This window comes from Limulus polyphemus, unplaced genomic scaffold (assembly GCF_000517525.1).
Source record: "Limulus polyphemus unplaced genomic scaffold, Limulus_polyphemus-2.1.2 Scaffold791, whole genome shotgun sequence".
Lineage (NCBI taxonomy): Eukaryota > Metazoa > Arthropoda > Merostomata > Xiphosura > Limulidae > Limulus > Limulus polyphemus.
In genome coordinates this window covers 285,763-308,420 of record NW_013666401.1, presented here as the reverse complement: position 1 = coordinate 308,420, position 22,658 = coordinate 285,763, and the positions used below count along the sequence as shown (strand labels likewise).

Below are 22,658 nucleotides of genomic sequence, written 5' to 3'. Positions count from 1 at the left end.
TAGAGCTTCTCAATATCATGTATTGCTTCTCATTAGCAAATCTTAAGCCATGAACAACACGTAGAGCTTCTCAATATCATGTATTGCTTCTCATTAGCAAATATTAAGCCCAAGCAACACGTATATCTTCTCATGAGCAAACCTTAAGGCCTGAACAATATGTAGCATCTTATTTGCAATACCGGAAATACTTTGGGCATTTTAAAACCTCATTTTAGGTCAGACATATCGTGAAAACTTAAAATCATGTTCCACTGAGCACGCACGAAAAAACCCACGTTACATATAAGAATCTTATTTTGTGTCTAGCATAATGTTTATTTTATTCGTTGCGTATTTATGCAATCTTTATTTTTTTTCTTAAAGTGCAACAAATCTTGTGGTGAAGGATTTCAAACCCGAGCTGTTACCTGTAGAGACAAAAGAGGACAAGTAATTCCGGAATACATGTGTGATGTTTACGCCAGACCTTCAGAGTCCCGGAAGTGTAACGCTAAACAATGCCCGTTTTCTTACCCTGGTTATCGCTGGTATCTCAGCTCTTGGAGTCCGGTACGGTACCGCTATCAACACGGTATCATGTATACATAGTCGCTAAACTAGCGTACACTGGAGATACTCTGGTGCAATTTCAAATTCTTGCATTTTAGGTTTAACGGAAGCATTTACACTGTTGGAAAGTGGTTTTAAAAGTATCATATTTTAGAAGTTGGCTGTTCTGTCATAGAAGTTATTTACGGCAAAACAAAGGGGTTACATGTGGATTTCACAAATAGCTTTAATGAATCTTTCTTTAAAGTCTTTCTTGTTGATTTATGTATTGCGGACTATATAAGCACCTGTTATTATCTGATTGTTTGGACTCTATCTTACAAACACCTGTAATTATCTGACTGTAAGGCATATGATTTTTTTTAGTTTGGAGACCTAACGGAATCGGTTGATAAATTAAGATCTTGCGCGTGTGCAGTTAATTTGACGTTTCGGTTACTATAAGCTTACTTTATGCATTTTTTCCGTTGTTTTGGCCTGTATTAAATTTAAGGGAAGCTTGTTTTATGTTTCAGACTAAGTTCTTAGATGCTTTGTAACATTTTTTGTGAAAATCACAATTTAACTGCGTACCAGTCAAATGTTGTATGACGATTTGGGCACGAGTTTCTGAAAATGTTGTACTTTTGCACTGTAAATCGAGATACTCATCAAATGTTAACAAACTATATGGACATGTGGTCCTGAAAAACTAGATATGCAATGTAATGCAATAAAATATATTTATCACGAGTGCAGGCAGTGTCAGCGCATAACATCGTTACGTTCGCAATGCATTAATTAAGCGATATTTACAAGCGGATCTTAATATACCGTATAGTACATTACTATCTGTTCCTTTGCTTATCAGTATAATAAGCTGTTTCTTTAAGTAACCGTACTAGTTAAACAGTAGTAATAGTAAACATAATAGTAAAGCTTTAACGCCTTTGGAACTCAGTATGAAAACTTGTTACATCTTGAATTGATTATGAATAACAAGAACTTGTCTCTATCATGACTCAATTCGTATATCAGGAAATGCATTTAAATCCCTGTTAATTGCTCTTAAAGTTTAATATCCTTAAATTAAAAATCGTGAACATGACAAGGTAAAGTGACCTTTCATTAATTAAGTTAATTATACTTAATTTTATGATTGAAATAGCTAGTCATTATGAGTATTCACACCAGATTGTGATCATTTTAACACTGTTAGCCTTATGAATAATAGCACCAAAGTTATAACAAAATATTTCTGTACGTAAAAATTATAAATGTTAGTATCTTTCTCTCTCTTTCATCCACGTGTTACCTAAAGAATAACTGCTTTTCAGACAGCGGAAGAATTTCTGTACATCAACCAAAATACTGTTTTATTTATTTACTCATTAAGATATACATATAGATTACATGTAGAAAATAATCTTTTTCTGTATTTTGATGTGTCATTATACTATTGATATTGTTTTAATATACTAATATATATATGTTTGAGTAATGTTGTTTTGCGTGCACGTAAGTTTTCTTTCAAAATAATCTTTTCAATCTGTGGTTAGTCTAATAAATTAATATGAATATCAGATTAGGTGGCTATAACTTTATAAACTATAATTTCTTCCTCTAAACTACATCTATATATTTTATGTCATGCATACTTTTGTTAGAATTGCTATCAGCTACACATGTCGAACATCAAAAATTCAGTGATTAGGAATATAAAAATTAGCAAAATTAAATTTGCTCTGAATTAAATTTAGAATAGTGTTAGACTAAAATCCTGTACAATTTAACTCTGTCATAGAGAAAGTTATTTCGGATATTTGAATGATAATACGTATGATTTTTATAGGGTTTCAGTTCTAAAAATTATAACGCATATTATTAGGAAAGTAATAAAATTACATTTTTGATCAAATGAGAATTACTCTAATTAACTCTAAATTTTCCCATAGGCAAATCCATAGGGAGATCCAGCCAAATAAGTTCGATTTCATATATTCAAATGTAATATCGTAAGGATCTGAATTAGAAGTAATTAAAACTATAGTGAATAACCCTAGAAATGACTATAGGAGATGAGATGTGGAACCCATCGGCTTTTTAAACGATATTCTAAACTATTTGTACAACAACTTACTTGTGGATATATAACTTTGTTGGTTAAAAAACTCCTAATAACATGAGTCATATAAAAATACTTCAGTATTGCAATTAACCCTACTAAATACTGCTGTTTATATTTCATAGGAAAAAAAGAGTGCCTTCGCTCGTTTTTTTGTCCACTCTTTATATTGATTGTTGTAACAAACAGAAACGTAATATTACTCAGCATGATGCAATGTATGAACCCCTACCGGTAGTGACTGAAATAAAAGCAAATCTATAATTTGAATACTAATTAATGAAGCCTGTAATTCCTACAGACGATGGAAAGTGAAGTTTGTGCCCTTAGTATACCGGACTGTGGAGTCGGGTTTCCGTGGTTCGTGTCCTGATACTGGCAAAAACAAATTCGTGCTCACTACTTTAGAGTTACGAGTGTGTTATAAAACGTAATGGTCAAGTCATACTATCTAGTCCGACAAGGGTAGCCGAATAGTTGGCGGTGGGTAATGTTACACTGGCTTAATTTCATCTAGATTATCACTTCAAAATGAAGAACGCCTAGTGCGGAAGATTCTCGTTAAGCTTTGCACAAAATCCAACAAATAGAAGTTTTAAGAGGCCTAAGTTCGAAAAATAACTAGAAGTTACCCACCATATTAACCCATATAACAAATGAGTATTAGCCATGGCAAATGCGATAGTAGAACCTTTAGATATAAACAGAGTGACATGCACCGTATTCTTTACAACATAAGAATGAAACTTTCTTATAAAAGTATTTATAATTTAATCCTAGTATCATACATCTCCACGTCTAAAACAATGTTATTCACTACAGAAGCGTTATAGGCTTTCAACCTGCTTTAGGCCTTCCTATTCGAGTTTCTGTATACTTACCTAAGAGTACCAGGGAACATTTCGTAATATATTTTCCTTTGTTGGTAAGGTAAAGTTGACGATGTCAACAAGCCATGCTTATTATAATTGTTTTTACCTCGCTCAATGTTTCTGTTTACCGGGAAAACGTAAGTTTCTGCTTTTCGAATTTCAATTATATTTTCCGTTCTGCCAGTTTCCCCTTTTGTTAGATGATAAATGTTCTCGATAAATTCTGGCTGTAAATATAAATAGTTGAACTAAAATCTAAATTTTCATCATACTCTGTACACTGGGTAGTGGATAGACACACGAATAGATATGTATTCAGATATCAGTGTTGGTGCCAACCATGTGACCAAAACTAAATGCTGCTTTTGAAATAAAATAGTCTGCATAGGCTAGTACCTGAAAGATTTAGCCGCTGAATGCTGGAACCCGAAGAAACAAATTAAATAGGAAAAGTGGTATTTAGTTGTTATCTCACAGAGTTAACATTTTACAACATGGTAGTTTTGGGGTATTATCTCCTAGGGTTGTATTGAGTTGCTATCTCCTTGGGATAACAGTTTAAAACATGGTGGTATTGAGCTGTTAATCTCCTTGGGATATCATTTTAAAACATGGTGCTTTTGGGGTGTTATCTCCTAGGGTTCAACTTCTAAACATCAATATCTCAGGGGGTATATATTATTATTTGCATATAATTGCAATAGAGGTCTCTGAAAACTATTCTAAGCTGTCTGGATATTGTAAGGATAACAACAACAATTATCTTTTCCTGATTATTAAATACCTCAGTTTTTTGTTGTTGTCAGTTTTGCATTTGTACCTCACTATTATTTTTTCCTAAATCCTTAGACCACCAGCAGCCCGTGTATCATTCTTTCATTCACTCCAGCAATGAATACGTTCGAATACAGGGCTTTCGCAGTCTTCAATATCTAAAATAACACAACTGAGCTCAGCTAAAAAAACAAAAACAAACTCCATTTATCGGGTACAAGACTGATGTGAAACATTAGAAGTCTTAAAAGAATTATTTTATATTCATTGGAAAAATTAGGAAATCATCCCTCACATTCATTGCACGGTCTCTACCATAGTCCAAAGAACATTATGGTGGATACCGTACTCTTTACAACATGGGAACAAAATGTTTTCAAATAACAAAATCTTTTTATGTAATTTAACTGGTAAAGCACCCGAAATTCCCGAGTCACCAGAGTGAGACCCGGCATGGCCAGGTGGTTAGGGCACTCAACTCGCAATCTGCGGGTCGCGGGTTCGAATCCCCGTCCCAACAAACATGCTCGCCCTTTCAGCCGTGGAGGCGTTATACTATGACGGTCAATCCCACTATTCGTTGGTAAAAGAGTAGCCCAAGAGTTGGCGGTGGGTGGTGATTACTAGTTGCCTTCCCTCTAGTCTTACACTGCTAAATTAGAGACAACTAGCGCAGATAGCTCTCGTGTAGCTTTGCGCGAAATTCAAAACAAACAAACAAACACCAGAGTGAAAACAAATTATCAGATGTATCATTTAAGGAACATATATTCATTTAACTGTAAAAAAATAGCTTATTTTTACTATCGAATATATCGTGTGTATACGCTAAATGTTAATAACTATAGTATATCTAGGATCATTTTGCACTTCAAAAAATCCACTGGTTGTTTCTCAATGTCTGAAACTTATTTTTGTATAATGTTCTGTTTATTCTGGATTTGGCTTAAACTTCTTAGCGTGTACAGGTTCTGTTTTCACTAAAAGTTTAGCCAACTATGTTAAGACAACCACTTAAACTCTTCTTTGACAAAGATCGAGAATAACAAAAGTAATTTATTGCGACAGTTCTTTCAAAAGTTGCGGTCAAACACAGGTAGTCGAATAGTTTTATGACATAATGTATTTTGGTAACAGTTATTCAAAGATGTGAAAGTTGGTTTATTTTGAATAAATGACTAATTTGTATGGAATTTGTAGATTTTCTATACCTTGCTTTTTTTTTGCTGTTAATAAGCTGAAACTATAGTATCTTAGTTTTGTTGTATTTTTAAATAAACCTTTAAAGGGATAGATGGTCAAACTTGGGTATAACTAGGCGTTTGCATCGGTGATTAACCACTTTTAGAGAACAAGAGTCTGAAATTGTTAAGTAAAAGTATGTTTTAATATAACTTAAAAATTAAAAACTGAACTTTTATAGTCCGTCTGAATCTTAGTTTCACTTGTATGTCCTTAAATTCATACTGTCTGTGTTTTCTTGCAATATAAAGAAAAATAAATAAAGTGATGTGAAACTACAAGAGGCTTAGTTACTGTTTCAAATGGTCTGTACCACGTAATAATCTTACACATGGAAGCAATTAATAGGGTTTTCATTCGGAAAGATTCAATGCTATATTAAAGTACGTTAAACTTTACATGTACTAATCTTAGGGTGACCTGAACATTATTTTCAATCATTAATCTAGTGCCCAATAATTAAATGGCAACAAGCTGTTAAATCTGGTTGAAAGACATTACATGACCGGTCTAGATCATCGCACTTTCAAGTGTAATGACTCATATTTCTGGAAAATAGAGAAAAAACAAGTACTTTAACCTGCCATCAGGCACGTGCTCCTACAAACTTCAACGATTGGTGCAACAACACTATAGGCGTGACTTCTTGAAATAAATGTGAATTAACGCATGCTCAATTTCTATACCCATAATTCCGTATTGTGATAAAAAAAATGCAAGGGTTTATTCTTTGTAATTTTTACCCATAATTCCCTTCATTCTTATTTTATTCTCCTATGATTCCCTCTTTCTGCAGTGTACTGATTGGCTAAACTGTTTTAAATAATATGTCCATTTGTTAAATCTATGGTAGATGCACAGCTTAGGATGAAATGAGTTTACATTATTCTGCTAGAGAGTACTGGACCTGTGGGCTGTAGTTGAAAGGAGAATATTCGAGGTTAGGTGACGCGAAAAATGAAACTGTTGATTTGGAATCATATATTTTTAATTACAACATTTTTGTTATCAGTCAGCCGTTACTTCTTACACTAAAAAAGTACGTGTATCTGTTTTAGTGCTACAATGAGTAGATATCTGCTTGCCTGTTACATAAACAAACTTTTCTTCCCGATTAAATAGGTCTAAAAACAACGTACTTATATATTTTAGTGTTCTGTGACTTGTGGACAAGGTGTAGTAAGAAGAGAGATAAGGTGCATTGATGGATTAGAACGTTCAGTGTCACATGAGAATTGCAACGGATCAATTCCAGAAAGTATTAAACAATGCATAAAACCAGTTTGTGCAGAGTGGAAGTGGTCGGAATGGACAAAGGTGAGCTTTCGTTTTATTAAGAAAACAGCAGTATTAATAAGAATTATATTTATATATATATATTTATGTTTCTCTGTCTGTGCATACACATATACATGCTAAGCCAGAGCACAAGATTTAGGTTGTTAGCTTATTTTATGGATGATTTTATTTCATTCTTGGTTTAATTTCTCAGTGTTATGTCCTTATTTACAACTTGGTTGTTCGAATTGTCAAAATAAATGGATAGTTTATCGAAGGTATGGAAAAAGAAAGTGCACACGCTCCTCTTTGGGGTAATAAAATTAACGTGTTTAGTTGTTTTTTCTTAATGTGTAGATGAGTAGATAAACATAAAGACGAATATAATACACTTGATCTTTTTTCTTCAGCTACTTACTTATGCAGCTGAAATAAATGTGGGTCAGTGTTTGAACCAGAATGTAGTTCTACATCATGTTCCTGAACCCCTTAGCCCCATTTAAAGGGTTATGGAGATTATCACTTCAAGTACTAGCTCTTGCAATCAGGTAACTGAATAGCTTGAGCTTCTTTAAGCAAACACAAATAAGAGGATACTAATTGGGTCACTAGAGCATAATAACAAGTTCAGAGGGGAAGAAATCTTACCACTGTGTCTGACATCAAAGGACAGAGGTCATATGCAAGATTATTAGAACGTGAAGAATATCAGAACTTGATAAATAAATATCTATATTTTTTACTTTTTATCGAAACAACCAAAATAAATTTTATAAGTTTGACACAGAGAAAAAATAGTTGCAGCAATGAAAACACGCACGTTCTCTATAACTGTATTGTAGATGGTGATATATAATTAAAGAAAAGAATACATCATAAGGAAGGATAGCGCGAATCTTATGCAGCATATCCAAACCTTAGATGAAATACAATTAAATGTAAGTTCATGGAAGAGATGAAAAAAAAATCGCAACCACAATACAAACATCCAACACCAGGGCACAAATCATAAGATGGGTCATCATGTAATGTGCCCTGGTTTTTAGAGGTACTGGGGGAAGTAAGACCCAAATTGCGTTGAAGGTATACCGTCTATCCAGTTTAACCTCAACTTCGCCTGCCTCACATGACTAAGAAAAAACAAATTGAGCAGATGTGGGTGGTGGGACGTTGTGAGCTACAGATGTGGTGGGACGTTGTGAGCTACAGATGTGGTGGGACGTTGTGAGCTAGAGTATTCACATCTGCTCAATTTATTTTTTCTTAATGCTACATATTCATATCCTTTTTTGTTAAAAATTAATTACTAGTCTTAATACAATCAAAACAAAAGATTAAACGTAGGAAAAGAAATTAATGTTTCCTTCAGTCATGTTCCCATTGATCAGCAGTAAGTTTAAGGACTTACAACGCTAAAATCTAGGGTTTGATTCCCGCGATGGACAGAGCGCAGATAGCCCATTGTGTAGCTTTGTTCAAAAACAACTTCCTTCAGTTATATCGTTGAGTACTAGGACCTTCTTCTTTTAGAGTTTTGCCTTTTTTTTTATTGAACGTTTTTTTATTGGAAAATAATTAGCGTTCTGAGAGAATAACTGTAATATATCGAGTATGAAAGTTTAGTTGAGACATTATATTTTTCAGTGCTCTACTAGGTGTGGAGACGGTGTAAGGATACGACATTCAATATGTAAAGAAGGCAATGTCATAGTAGACAGCACCAGATGTGAGGGTGAGAAACCAAAAAAACAATCTCAAAGTTGTTCTCATCGACCGTGTAGCTACGACTGGTCGGTATCACAGTGGTCCCAGGTAATCAAGTTTTGTTTTAAACTTCAGGTATTGCTTAACGAAGTAAATATTTGTTCAGCAATTCTAGCAGTAGAATAAACTGAGCTTTTGGATCTACATTCCTCGGTCTAATGAATGGATTTGATAATATTACTTCACTTTTGTAACAACTAAGTAGTTGTCATGTGAATATATATTTAACCACAAGCTGAGATACACCTCCCTTGTCCGGGTTATGAACTAAAAAAATGTGAGGGTTGATCCTATGATAAATAACACAAAAATCCTAACTTTCACGCAATATATTTATAACATAACCTATTATTACAGTATTCATCACTACCTCACCAAAAGTTTTGTATAAGCTATAACAACTCAATATGTATATACTTAAAGCTTTCAGCACCCAGATCTTAATGTCCTTCTACAGTGTTTTACGTGATTAATTAATTGCCGGTCATTGGCCCCAGAAGTGTCTTACGAGCCGAAGTTGAACGGTCACTGGTCAAATTGGGAAGTGGGTATAACTCAAAAAACAGCTCTTCTTATTACCCTTATTGTGGCTGTTAAAGTAGAAACTTCAGCTGAGTTTATGTATAATATTACTGAAATAGTGGTGGCCATTTTTGTTTCATTGCCTTACTCCATAGAGAGCGCTAGCGTACTGTCTGAGATATATAAGACGTCTGTGGTGTCCCCCACCACTTTGTGTATGTTGTGTTATAGAAAATTTAATAAAGTTTGTGTGTCTGTGCAAGGACGTGGCGCCAACTGTGAATTTAGTTAACGTTAACTTATCTCAAAATAATTAATGCTCAATAACAGCAATAATGGTGGTTGGAAGGGTGAAACCCCCCCCCCTCCCATTAACATATATCCCTTGTTCTCAAACAAACTATCATCTCACAAAGTTTGGTCGAGATTGGCGCAGCGACCTAGGAGTAGTTAAATAACGAACAAACAGACAAACAAAGATTTCTGTGCTTTATATATATATATACAGATTACAAACTAACATGATTAGAATGTACTGCCCATCTTGAATATAGCCTTCAAACTATAACAAAGAAGCCGCAAGTTTCAGTATTTTATTGATCATTACAGATCTTATTTAATAAAATTGTATGGTGTTTCATATTTTGTATAAAGTAATAACATTTTAGTTCTATTTGCCTTCTTTGTTAAATGTCAGGATAGAATGCATGAATTGTTCTAATACTGTTTTTTGATTTATAATAATAAAATGTTATAATTGTTCACAATTAATACCTGAAGTTGTTTGAGCTTGCTTCCTTACCTGCCTACCTACTTACTTAAATGGCAATATTTATATAACCAATAGTTCTACGTTTCCTGATTGATGTATTGCCCAATAGATGGCATTGGATATTCGATAATTGTTATTGTCCACGTTTGTTCACAATTTGTTACAATAAACTGTATTTGTCTAGTGTTCCGTGTCATGTGGTAAAGGTAGCCAACGTAGAGAGATCATGTGTCTTAATGAATCCAAAGAGGTTGTTTCAAGAGATAATTGTGAAGCCCCACCACCAGCTGACGTCAGAGAATGCAACCAGCCTGAATGTGCACAGTGGTCTTGGACCGACTGGTCACAAGTACGAAGTTTTGTAATATTTTATAAGGAAAATAAATACTGAGGCAAACAATTGTTTTAAGCTAAATTTAAAACACCCTAAAAAATAAAAAAAAGAAGAAAAACAAAATTACACAACTTTGGAACCTAAAAATTGCTTTTGGAATTAATAAAAGCTCATGAATAAGAATATTCACAATAATGCATTTATTTTTAGCTTTTAGTGTATGTGTTTAAATTCTAATATTTGATTTCAGTAATAATTTTATATCTGATGTTTCTCCGTTTCTTGACTGACGCTTTTCCAGTCACATAACATTTGGTGTCGAGTGATTTTCAGCTAACTGTAAGAGTTATAACACACTAAAGAAGCTCTGTATTTACCTCACTTTATCAGTCATCCACAACAAGGACTCAGAGTTTAATGACCAGTTTCGTTTAAGAATTGTTCCAATGATTTTAATGACTTCCAAAAACAAATTTTTAAACCCATCATCAGGGCAGCCTGGGAGGCGAGGGGTATAGGGGCATTTTGCCCGGGATCCCTAAAATATAAAGTATTAAAGTATTTTTTAAATTGTCTTGACAATTGGCATTCGGGGAGGTGCCAGCTCACAGGTACTTTGCCCTTGAAATTTATCAACTTGCCGTTGGTTTTATGTGCAAGAGCACCATCATATTTTGATTAGCATTACTGGACATGCTAATCAATTAACTTTCAAAATAATATCATATCGTATATACAAAAGAACACACGTAATATGGAAATTGTTGAAGGGGACTCCATATTGTAAAACTGCATAGGTCATCTCTAACCTTTGGGCAGCCTTGCCTATGGTGTATAACTGCAATCATTTCACATTGTTCTATATAAAGAATTTAATATTAAGCAACATATAAATTACACCTTTTTTTCGGCAATGATGTATTAACCAACCCTAAACTCATGTTTGTCGTGAAACTGATATAACAATTAACCACTTAAGATTATCACACAGATAAAAGCAATGTCTTACAGTTTAATAAATTGTCCTACTTCTACGCTTAGTGTTCTTCCACTTGTGGCCAAGGAAACCAGATTCGCCATCATCGATGTTTACAGTCTAATATTACAGTTAATGACTCGGAATGTGGAGAAAATAGCTCCGAACCGGAAACTCGTTCCTGCTCTAAAAAACCATGCTTTTTCAAATGGGAGAAAGGAAATTGGAGCAAAGTAAGAAACTAGAAGATAAATTTGCCTTTATTTGTCCAAGTTAAGTCCTTTTTTTATTAGGTTATAAATGAAAAAGAAATACGCTTCCAGTAACTTCAAACTATTGATCATACGTCTTTTGTGAAGACGTAACTTCATGTCCTCTGGTTATTGAAATTCTTTTATGATGCATTTCTTATTTATATGATACAAAGTGTTTATACGAGTTGTTTAACAATAACTTGCTCAAATTTTATACATTAGCGCTTATTTAAACTTTTAATCCTTCCTAATAAACAGTCCCTTGGACTTACAACGCTAAAATCCGGAACTCGACTTCCCGCGTTGGACAGAACATGTATAGCCAGTGTGTGGCTTTGCATTAAAAAACAACCAAGTAAAGAATATTTTCTGTTGTTTTCTTGTGGTAGTAGGTAAATCATAATAAACTAAAATTTTGCATTTATGTAAATATAAAATCAAACGAGTAAAATCAAACTATATACCTCATATTCCCATAACTGTTTACTTTGTGTGTAGATGTTTTATCTAAAACTCTAAAGCTTAAGAACGGATGTTTTCCCCACGGTATTCTTCCACAGTTATGTTCCTCACTTCGAGTTTCTTCTTTTTTTCAAGAAGTATCTGTAAGTGCATTCGACACATTTTAATCATGTCTGCTCCGAAATTAATATTCTTTGGATATTAATGAGTTTATTACAATAACATGCGTATAAACGATGTTTTTGTTTAGTTTTGCCACAAGATTGAAGTAAAGTGGGACAGAATTTTATAATATGGAATTTATACCTTTCTATATAAATGTTTAAAGGGGAATACTACTTCGATTAATTATTAAAGCTTGAAATATGTAGTGAATATAAATACATATATTTTAACTCTCTTATAGTTTCGTCGGGCGGTTACTCGTTTAGTCTTTATTTAACTTAAAAGTGTTCTAAATGTACTTAAACGTACTGAACACACATAGTTAAGTTCTTCTAAAGGCCAAACGTGGCTTCATAGTTTAAGTTTCGGGCTGCTGAACTGAAGGTCGAAAACTCAACCCGCAATAAGCCGCCACTGGGTACGCTCCACACTTTCAGCTGTAGGACAGTTGTAATTGAAACAGTAAATTTTTCTTGTCAACATTTCTAGTTAGGGTTGACTATACTACAACTTTAATAGTCTCTGACTTAACCGTTAAGCTCATGTATCGCATAAGGTGCTGTTCAAATTGAGAAAACCAATACTAAACTTAAATAACTTTTGTTTGCGCCCAAATAAACACCAATGACGAAAAACATCGAAATGTTTTCATCATATGCATGCAATCCTTTTCTAGTGTAGTGTTACATGTGGAAAAGGACAAAAACAGCGAGAAATCAGCTGCTTAGATGGCAGTGGTGACGTGGTGGCAGACAAGTTATGTGAATCGAAACGAAAACCTAAAACCACACGAGCATGTAGAAGGGGTCCAGCTTGCCCTTATTCATGGATACCTGATGAATGGACACAGGTCAGTGGTACTCGTGGTCACTAAGAAAATAATAATCTGTTTATACGTCAATTTAGATCAATATGTAAAAACGTTAATATCTCATCTATGTTTTAAAAATATGTAAATAAAAACACGTATGATATTTCCTTTCACATTACCGCATTTACTGACACGGAGACGAATATAGTGACTATTTATACAAAATAATGAAACAAATTTGGAATTTAAAAACCTACAAATAAGGATCGTAAATAAGTAAGCAAGCCCCTATTTTGACTCCACCAAATGTAATTCTAGGTAACAGCATCGAGCTAAAATAGAGGTTTATAATTGGAATAACTAATGTCTACAGTACCTCCAGCCTTGTTTCTTGACTTTTTTAGTATCCCTATTTGCAGGTTTTTAAATTCATAGTTTTTTATTTATCTTGTTTGCTGGCTTTTCATGCTTAACTATGGACAAAGAATTACTTGATATGGTAGCTAACTCTGTACATAGCAATGATAATAAACATAGCTAGTAGCTAGCAGATACGGTTCATGATGGTTTACTGTAACTATTGACTATTTGATCGCATTAGTTCGAAATGTAAAATGTTAAGCTGCATCTGCAGATTGCCATGGATATTTGTTTGATAACATAGTGAGCATTTATAGTTTCTGTGTAATTGAATTATCTATATATAATGCATATCAATAGACAAATATATGCCTAGACTAAGACACAACTCCCACTAAGTGCATATACATTTTACCAGTAGAAAAGCAGCCTTCTCAACTAAAACATATACATCTAGAACATCGTTTTAGATAAACCTTCGGGTCTTTTAAGGTAATTATTCTACGAATGTGTGAAATGAAACTTCATATTATGTGAATTGATTTTTTTTACTCCTTCACTTCATACATAATATAGGGGTTGGCTCCCTAAAGACACTGACTGTGTAGTGTACAAAGCATTGAGTATCAATATATTACAGTCATCTGATGTCCATCCAGTATTGGCTGGTAATTTCTGTTTCACACCATGTACTTAAGCTTTTTAAAGAAACACTAAATATCCGTAAGAAGGCTAACTTCAAGGGATAATGATAACATCGTTTACACTAGTATTATGATGTTTTTTAGCTTATGTAAAATATAGAAGAAACAAATCGACTTTCCAATATCCCTACGACCTTCACAGTACATTATCCAGTATTCTATAAAAGTTTTGGGTGCAATATACGAAGCCGTTTTTATTGTAGGCTGGCAAGATAATAATGATAAGAATTAAAACGGGACGTTTTGAGAGGATTTTCTTTTCCTAGTAACTCTAACACACGTGGTTTTTTGTGCATTTTTATATGTGTACAGCATTAGCATTCAATAGTAAAATAGTAAAAATGTTGTTTAAACTGAATCTTTACTCTTTAAGGACTTTTTGCCCGAGCGTTCTATTAGGGTTTAGGGGAGTTCCTTGCGATCCCTATAACGAACCATTATCGGGTTTCATGATAACTTAGCGGCTACTATTATAAAGCCCCCCCCCCCCACCTCAGTGACACAGCGGTATGTCTGTGGACTTATAACGCTAGAAACCGGATTTCGATACCCGTGAAGGGCAGAGCACAGATAGCACTTTGTGTAGCTTTGTGCATAATTACAAACAAACAAACCTATTATAAAGCTTGTTAAACCGTGAAATAAAAATTATTAATTTTTTAAATATCCAAACATATTCTTAAGCCACTACCAACATTAGAGGGAGGTTCAAAGAGTGCACTGCATAAGAACCTCAAAAACTTTCTATGTTATATTATAATATATTATAGAATTGTTGTGTTTGATCAGTTCTATGCTTCATTTTTTCAACATTTTTATGTTTCTTATAAAACTGAACTAAGATTTAAAGGGCAGCATTATAAATCTCTGTGCCATAGTCATAGAAAACTAGGCCTGTATTAAGTGTAGGTGTTTATAGATGTGAACTTCTGTAGTCCGTGAAAGAACATTTAACACTCTTAAGATAAGGCTTCTTCCAAATAATATTAGCAATGTATTTTTATAAATGAAAACTATCTGGTTATATTTTATGACAACGCATTATTATTTTCAATTATTTGTAACTTAATTCCGGCTACTGAAAAATATCATTAATAAGAAAGATGTATTTGAAACTATTTTATAAAATCAACGTTAACATTTCATGGTGTTGTAGAAAGACAATATAATATCTAGACTTTAAGAGTTTGATGGTTTGTTAATCATTGTGTGATATTGTATTACAGTAAAAAATATAAGACAAAAAGTTTAATATTTGCAATTTTCTCTTTAAATTGTTTTGTATAAAACCATCTTATAGTCATTAAACTTCAATCTAATATGTGTGATAATACATTACATTAGGCTACAGATGTTTCCAATCATTCAATTCTTTGCCAAATGAATTAAGCTATCTGCCAAAAGCGTGCACAATTAACTTTTTACTTTAATTAAACATGCACAACCATAACTTAGATAGAGTATCCTCAGTAGTTTTTACCTTTTTACTGGTCCATGTTTTATTTTTTTATGGTTGTTTAATCTCCTAGTATTAATACGAATGTATTATAATCGTGACTAATTTTGTTTACATAAAACAATTGCTCCAGCGTGTAAGCGATAAAAAAAGATTTCTGCAAAATAGCTGTTTTGTAACGATTGTACTTTATTAAAATATTGTTTTTAAATATTCCCCCAAAATCCTAAACTTCTTGATTCCGTTACTCTTGATACAATCATTTGTTTTATTTGAGGATTTGAAAGTGGACCAGCGAAGTAGCCACGGGGAATTAAATTTGAAAAACCTTTCAAGTTGAAAATATTGAAATATTTTGATTTTTAACTCTAAAATGTCCTGTTATTTTAAAGAATAAACAGACGGCATTCGAAACAATTTTGGTTAATTAATTTGTTTTTCAAACTTTTAAGTGCGTTTTTATCTTTGTTTTCGACACATTTACTTATACCAGGAAAATAACTTGAAAAAGTTAAGCACAGTGTAATTTGATATAAAGGATATCTTATTCAAAATAGGTTTAGATAACCGATAACCTATGTTAATTATTTTGCTTTATATTAATATAGTGTTCGAGCTCGTGCGGACCAGGCGTACAAATGCGAAGAGCTCACTGCTTTCGAGTGAATGCTTACGGTTGGATAGACCCTAACCCATTACAAGAACCACTTGACAACAATGACACATGGTGTGACCGCAAGAAGCGCCCTCAAGGAGTTAGAATCTGCAACTTAGGCGACTGTGAAAATGGAGCTGTGTGGAAACCCTGGCCATGGAAATATGTAAGTTTATAGTTTAACTGGTTAGAAATTTTAGGTACACCACTGAGGCCTTAAGCTGTAAAAAATACCTACATAAATTTTTCAAGTTAAAAACTTTCCAAGATATCAAGAGCGTCGTCATTATAAAATAAAAATATTTGAAAAGTTAACTTGTGTTTCTAGAAAATTGTTTCCTCCTAACATATGCATTGTTAAGTACAAAGGAGAGAACTTTCAAGGTGAGAAGATATTTAAATACAAACATTTTCAGGATGTTCAAACTATTGAGTCTAAGCATCAAGGAATTAGTAATTGTTTTTTTTTTGCATTTTTTTGGTGTTCTACAAACAACAATGTTATAGTTATCTGTGTAAATGGAGAACGTGTCTCAGACTTTTATCGCTAAATCTTTAACAGACTGTCAACCAAGAACTGGCCATATCAGTTCTCTCTTAATGGTATTTGATATATAATTTCATCAAAATTTGTGATATACATTATTGTGGATTACTGTTGTACACAGAATTGTCATTCGTTTACATGGATTTAGATTATATGCGATGAAAACCCTGAAGTAAGAGTAGGCAAAGTCCTAAACACTGTAACGCTTAATTGTTAAAGCATTTTTCCTGTGAAACCTTTGTTGTTGTTGTTGAATAACTTTAATGAGTAAACTTTCAGTGTTCAAAGTCATGTGGTGTGGGAAAACAAAGGCGTCGAGTTGCTTGTTATAACCTGGAAGGAAAACGAATCGGAAGAAGAAACTGTGACCTCTCTTTGCGCCCAAAGACCAAACGCAAGTGTACTATGAGACCATGTAAGTTTGTTTTAAGTAATATTTTTATTGAATTTGAAATAAAACTTATATTGCCCAAAGGTCGCCAATATATATCGTAGTACATCTTTTAAACTCGTTTTATAATTGATACTTTTACTATAGCACTGGCTAAAATTCGGTATAGCCATCACGAGTAACATTAAACAATATACAAAATTGTACTGAGAATGTCTACCAGGAGAACGAAAGCAGATCCATTACTCACTTCGTATTTGTCAAAAATGTACGATGCAACTAAACACGTACAATACACAAAAAATATGTAAATTTACTGATGGTTCACTGATTAAAGGATTAATTTATTGATACTTCGTATGAGATTAAGTTTCTGAATGGAATCCCAACTGTTAATTCAGGTGATGGAGCACAACGCTTGAAGTGACAAACTACTACCTTAGGCAACTCATTTGTTATAACATTAGTTGTAAGCAGCCTTTCCAAATAGGAATAGGAGATAGAGATGACAATCGTGCAGAGATCTGTGTTTATATACCTTTCACACAAAAGAAACAAATTACCCATGTAATTAACGTGAAGACTGCATGTAGTTAGTTTTTATTTGTATTTATTTTGATATCATTACGACGAATATTTCATGATTGCGACTAAACCCATAGTAACGTAAGGACTTAATTCTTTTTGAAAAACAACCGTCGTAACTGTAAGATCTCTTCGGGTCTTTCGCTTATTGTTTATTTGACCATTTGAGCAAAGTCAAAAACTAAAAAATGTTGTAATATTCAAATTTCCAAACAATATACTTAAGCTTATTTAAGACAAATGTTTATAAAGAGAGTCATACTCTTAATATTTTTATGTTGTTTATGAGAACGTCAATGATGGTGTTTACGTTGTACTAAATCAGATATTCTTTCTCTGCTACCATGTAGAGAAATATAAGCTTTGTTTTCTCATAACATTCAAAAGCCTCCTCAAGTGATATCATGGTAAACTAAGAACAATCGTGAATCACTTTGAGATGTATAAAAGTCATCACATATTTAGCTAACCCGGACCAAATTATTTTCTAATAATGGTGAATTTTTTATAATATATAAATTCATCCTGTTTAAATTAGTTTTAAGCTTTCATTTAGATCATTTTTCTGTGCTTAGAACTTTAAAACAATCTTATGATGGAAATAAGTTCAATATTTTACAGGTAAAGCAGTTAGCTGTAAAGATGTCCAAGAACGAACAGGGATAAGAGAAGATGGAGAGAAAGATTTGTATGTACGTGGGAAGACACTCAAGATATATTGCGCTAACATGAACACATCCGACCCTCTGGAATATGTGTCGCTACCTAGTGGAGATAGCAACAATTATTCTGAAATGTATGATAAAAGGTTTGTAGGTGTGCTGAGCAAGCTTTGCGTTAATAAAATATTGGGTATACAACAAAAATTTGCTTCATCAAATACAACTAGTAATTTCTAACCTGGTAAATTCGGTTTGAAATTAAAAACATAAAAACAACTTCTTTTAATGCACAATAAAACGTATCTGCTGTGGACAGCACAAGTTTGCTGTAATTAAAATTTCAACTCTGTTTTATTTTTGCTGCAGTATACTTTCTTTTCCGAAAGAGAAAATATTAAGAAGTAAATTCTATAGCAACGTTTATTAACCTGTATCACTCGAAATTTATTTATTACATCTCTTTTATTTGCAGCGGATGTAAGGTTACACAAGTTATTAAATTCTACTAAGAGAAGATTAACCATCATAAGAGGCCACCTAACAAATGTGCTAGTTTATTTTTGGGAATTAATAACAAGCTAAAGAGAAGATTAACCATCATAAGTGGCCACCTAACAAATGTGTTAGTTTATTTTTGGGAATTAATAACAAGCTAAAGAGAAGATTAACCATCATAAGTGGCCACCTAACAAATGTGTTAGTTTATTTTTGGGAATTAATAACAAGCTAAAGAGAAGATTAACCATCATAAGTGGCCACCTAACAAATGTGTTAGTTTATTTTTGGGAATTAATAACAAGCTAAAGAGAAGATTAATTCAATCTTATGAATGAATATACATGTATAGTCAGTGTTCCAACATAATTTAAGCCCCAAAGCGTTGCTTTTCAAAATTCTAACGTATTTGCTCTTTATTTTTTGAGTGATACTTGAGTATTAATAATTTAACACAATTTGAAACGTATTTTATAAGATCTAGGATAAACGTATTTTATAAGATCTAGGATAAACGTATTTTGTTTTTAGTTTGATATTGTGTCTGCAGATTAATAAGTCCCGGCACATGTCCCTACGACGGAATTCGTCACAGTTCTTGCCCGTGTGTGACTGAGCGCAGGCTAGGATCAGGACTGACAATGTTCAGCAAGTTGGCAATAAACATCACAACTCTTCAGGTCCTCAGTAAGTTGAATATTCTTCAGAAACAATGTCAACATCTGTAGTGCTACTATGAAAATTATATAATCAGTCATCAGTCTTTTTATTTGTGTTTAAAGGCACCCCAATTCCTATTTGTTGGGCTAATTTGAAATTAAAAGGGATAACAATCCTTCGTGAATTATTATTATAACAATAACAAGATTTATCACTGTAATTAAGAATGTGTACCATTCAGAATAATATAATCTCAGACATAAATATCTTTAAAAAGAAAACGTTCTTACAAAAACTTGTTTTGCTCTATTAATCATTTGATTAAGGTAAAATATACCTTTAAAAGGTATGGTATGTATAGCATGAACAATCCATATTTTTATAAACATGGTAATCATTATGCACTACATATGTATTTGTGTGTATGTATGTGGGTTGTTTACACCATAAATTATACCTTCTTATAGTTTTAGATTAAAAGCTGTTTCTTTGTTATATTTATTTCCCATTATTTTGGCTTGAAATATCAACCCGTTATCGATCTGTCGAAAATATGAACCTCTAGTTTCTTATCGGAGTGTCTCTAATTTTCTCATTGGGTTATGGTGACTACTATGTGAAATCACTGACCTGAGAGTCACGTTGGAATATTGAACTGGACCATGATTTGAAATGCACTTTAAAAAAATTGAACTGGACTATAGCGATCGCCAAGTTGACCTCTTTTTTTTTTTAAGTTGCCAGCCGTAAGTCACGTGGGAAGATATAATTGTCTCAAACTAAGTTTGTTTGCTTCTGGTTGACGCCATTTTCAGAGGTAACGTCACTCAAAGGGTAAGGTTGAGATCTTGGAAGGAGTTTCTATCTCAAGTTTGAAAGTACTAATACACCCTGAGAACAGCTGCTAAACTGCAATTTTGATTATGTCTTCATGTCTATGTTTTATTTTGCTCAGTTATATTTTAATTTATTTTCAAATTTATCTTTTCTTCAACTTGTTTATCTACGTTTGAGTTTACTTAATATACGATATTCCTTATTTTATTGGTTTCACGTTTCCTGTATACTTTTGTGGCCTGCAGGTGCTTTCGTCATATGAAACCCAATTCTTTTGTCCTACACTTTACGTATTATCAGTCAAATCATCGAACCTGTTGTCGCGGATCAAACTCATCTGTGTAGTTTTAGTCCTAAAATGTTTCATCACATATCAGCATTTCTGTTACCTTTATGATATTTCCTTATCCTAAGGTATATTATTTATAATTTGGTGTTCCATTTATTATACTAATAAGGTAACTGAAACTACTGGTTTCTTTTAGATAAATGTATGGTTACATTTTTCTGTCGACTGTGAGATGGCCATTTGTTAACAAAAATGTAGTTTATTTTTTTGAATGATTTCACCTTCAGTAAGACCTCACAAGGTCATAGAGTAAGGTATGGAGAGGCTGGGGATTGTTATTTTACTTCTTTTTTTTTCTACACAACAGCTGATGATTTCACCTTCAGTAAGACCTCACAAGGTCATAGAGTAAGGTATGGAGAGGCTGGGGATTGTTACAGTCTCAACTCGTGTCCGCAAGGTCGTTTTGCTATCAATTTGGAAGGTACAGGTTTCATCGTGTCGGATGCTACTCAATGGAAAAAATATGGTACCAGGCCTTCTGCCAGATTATACATGTTACAGGTAAGAAGCGCCATCATGTGGCAACAATGATTAAGATACTAGAGGCAAGAATTATTTCAGAACTATTAGCATGATTATGGGTTAATTTTATTTGTATTTTTTGCATTAATTGAGGTTTTGCTAAATTCGTATTATTCGCTTTAAGATAAGGTAAATTCAGACAAAAAAAACGTTGGTTATCTCATCATTCACAGAACGAGTTAATCTCATCAACAGTGACTTTTGACTGTTTAATAGACTTCAAAGTACGAAATGAAAACAAATAAATTCTAAATTATTGTACTGTCGTGTTAAATATCAAGCATTTCGGGTTAAAATTTTAACTTGAGGAATTTGTGATTTAGCGTGCAATGTACAATGTTAACACGGAAGCCATAGCAACTTTAAATATGTCGCGATTATTTGTATAATACCGAAGCTACCTTTAGATGGACTGCTATTTAAGCTAAAGGTTCATAAGGCTTTTGGCTTATGATGTAAAACACGATTCCTTCATGGGTTATAAATACCACAATAATAATAAAATTACCTTTAAAAAGATTTAATTTGAAGAAGCGTTTTACAATAGTCAAACTATAGTTGAAGTGGTAGGGAGATTTCTTACAGGAAGGTCACGTTCGTCTGCAGTTAAGTATTTAGAGAAGTTTCAGACAATTAAATTTAAAAAGTTATAGTCATGATATAATTACATTAACTCTGACTATTTTAAGTCATCCCCTTGTTTATATGTGATCTAAGTATTTTGTCATTTGGGCTGTGTGCAACTAGTGTTTGGCATGACAAGACTGTGAACCCGAGAGTTTAAAATTCGCGTCCCAGTATCGGAAAAATGGGCTCCGAAATTTGGGTCCGTGGATGAGCTAAAAGGGTGTTGGCCAAATCAAAACAAGAGTTTGAGGTGATTGCTGTTGACTATCAGTTCAAAATTAAGAAGGCCTATGCGCAGTTGGCCCTTTGTATAGTACTATGCGAAAATTCTAAAACAACCCTTTTTCAATCATTATATCCTATTCACTTGAATAATAGTAGTTATTCCCCCCCCCCCACACTTGAGCGCCCAAAGTGGGGGTTGCCAGGTGAGAAGCTATCAAAGAATGCCTCCTGAGTATTACGCAACTATACGCAATATACACCTGACCATTACCAAATAATTACGTAATATACACTCGAGTGTTACATAAATTATTGTGTAATATACTGCCAGCAGAGGGTGCGTTGCTAGGCCGCCATGACGGATGGTGACGTAATAGTTTCATTTAGTGAGGCCAGCACAAATTGGATCAACATGTCTCAACATTACTATAATTAATACAGTCAGTATAAAATATTAATTTATTAGTTAATTACATTTCCTGACCATTTATATTTAAATCGTCCTGAAAAAGGACGCTTATTTAAATATCATGCAATAACTAAAATTTACACCTTCATTAGTTTGACTTTATGATACCAGCATAACCTTACAAAATATTTCATTATACACATGATACTTATAGCTTTATCTTACACGAGGTTTACAAGGGTGGACACTATACACAGCGTGGTCACAAGTAAATAGACACCACCTTTTC

General features: G+C 33.3%; 1 protein-coding gene across 2 annotated transcripts in view; it reads left to right on the top strand.

Moving 5' to 3' along the window:
- LOC106460539 (A disintegrin and metalloproteinase with thrombospondin motifs 20-like) overlaps positions 1 to 22,658 on the top strand; it is a 138,647-nt gene that overhangs the window by 106,067 nt on the left and 9,922 nt on the right. Inside the window, exons 27-37 of one of the 2 annotated variants that reach the window (XM_022387283.1) lie at positions 367 to 552; positions 6,697 to 6,861; positions 8,467 to 8,634; positions 10,065 to 10,229; positions 11,256 to 11,423; positions 12,748 to 12,921; positions 16,011 to 16,223; positions 16,884 to 17,019; positions 18,202 to 18,388; positions 19,288 to 19,424; positions 20,891 to 21,087. In XM_022387283.1, coding sequence (XP_022242991.1) covers positions 367 to 552; positions 6,697 to 6,861; positions 8,467 to 8,634; positions 10,065 to 10,229; positions 11,256 to 11,423; positions 12,748 to 12,921; positions 16,011 to 16,223; positions 16,884 to 17,019; positions 18,202 to 18,388; positions 19,288 to 19,424; positions 20,891 to 21,087 — 1,896 coding nt within the window. Of the gene's footprint in view, positions 1 to 366; positions 553 to 6,696; positions 6,862 to 8,466; positions 8,635 to 10,064; positions 10,230 to 11,255; positions 11,424 to 12,747; positions 12,922 to 16,010; positions 16,224 to 16,883; positions 17,020 to 18,201; positions 18,389 to 19,287; positions 19,425 to 20,890; positions 21,088 to 22,658 lie in introns of those variants that run through there. The other variant, XM_022387284.1, reaches the window with a different exon arrangement.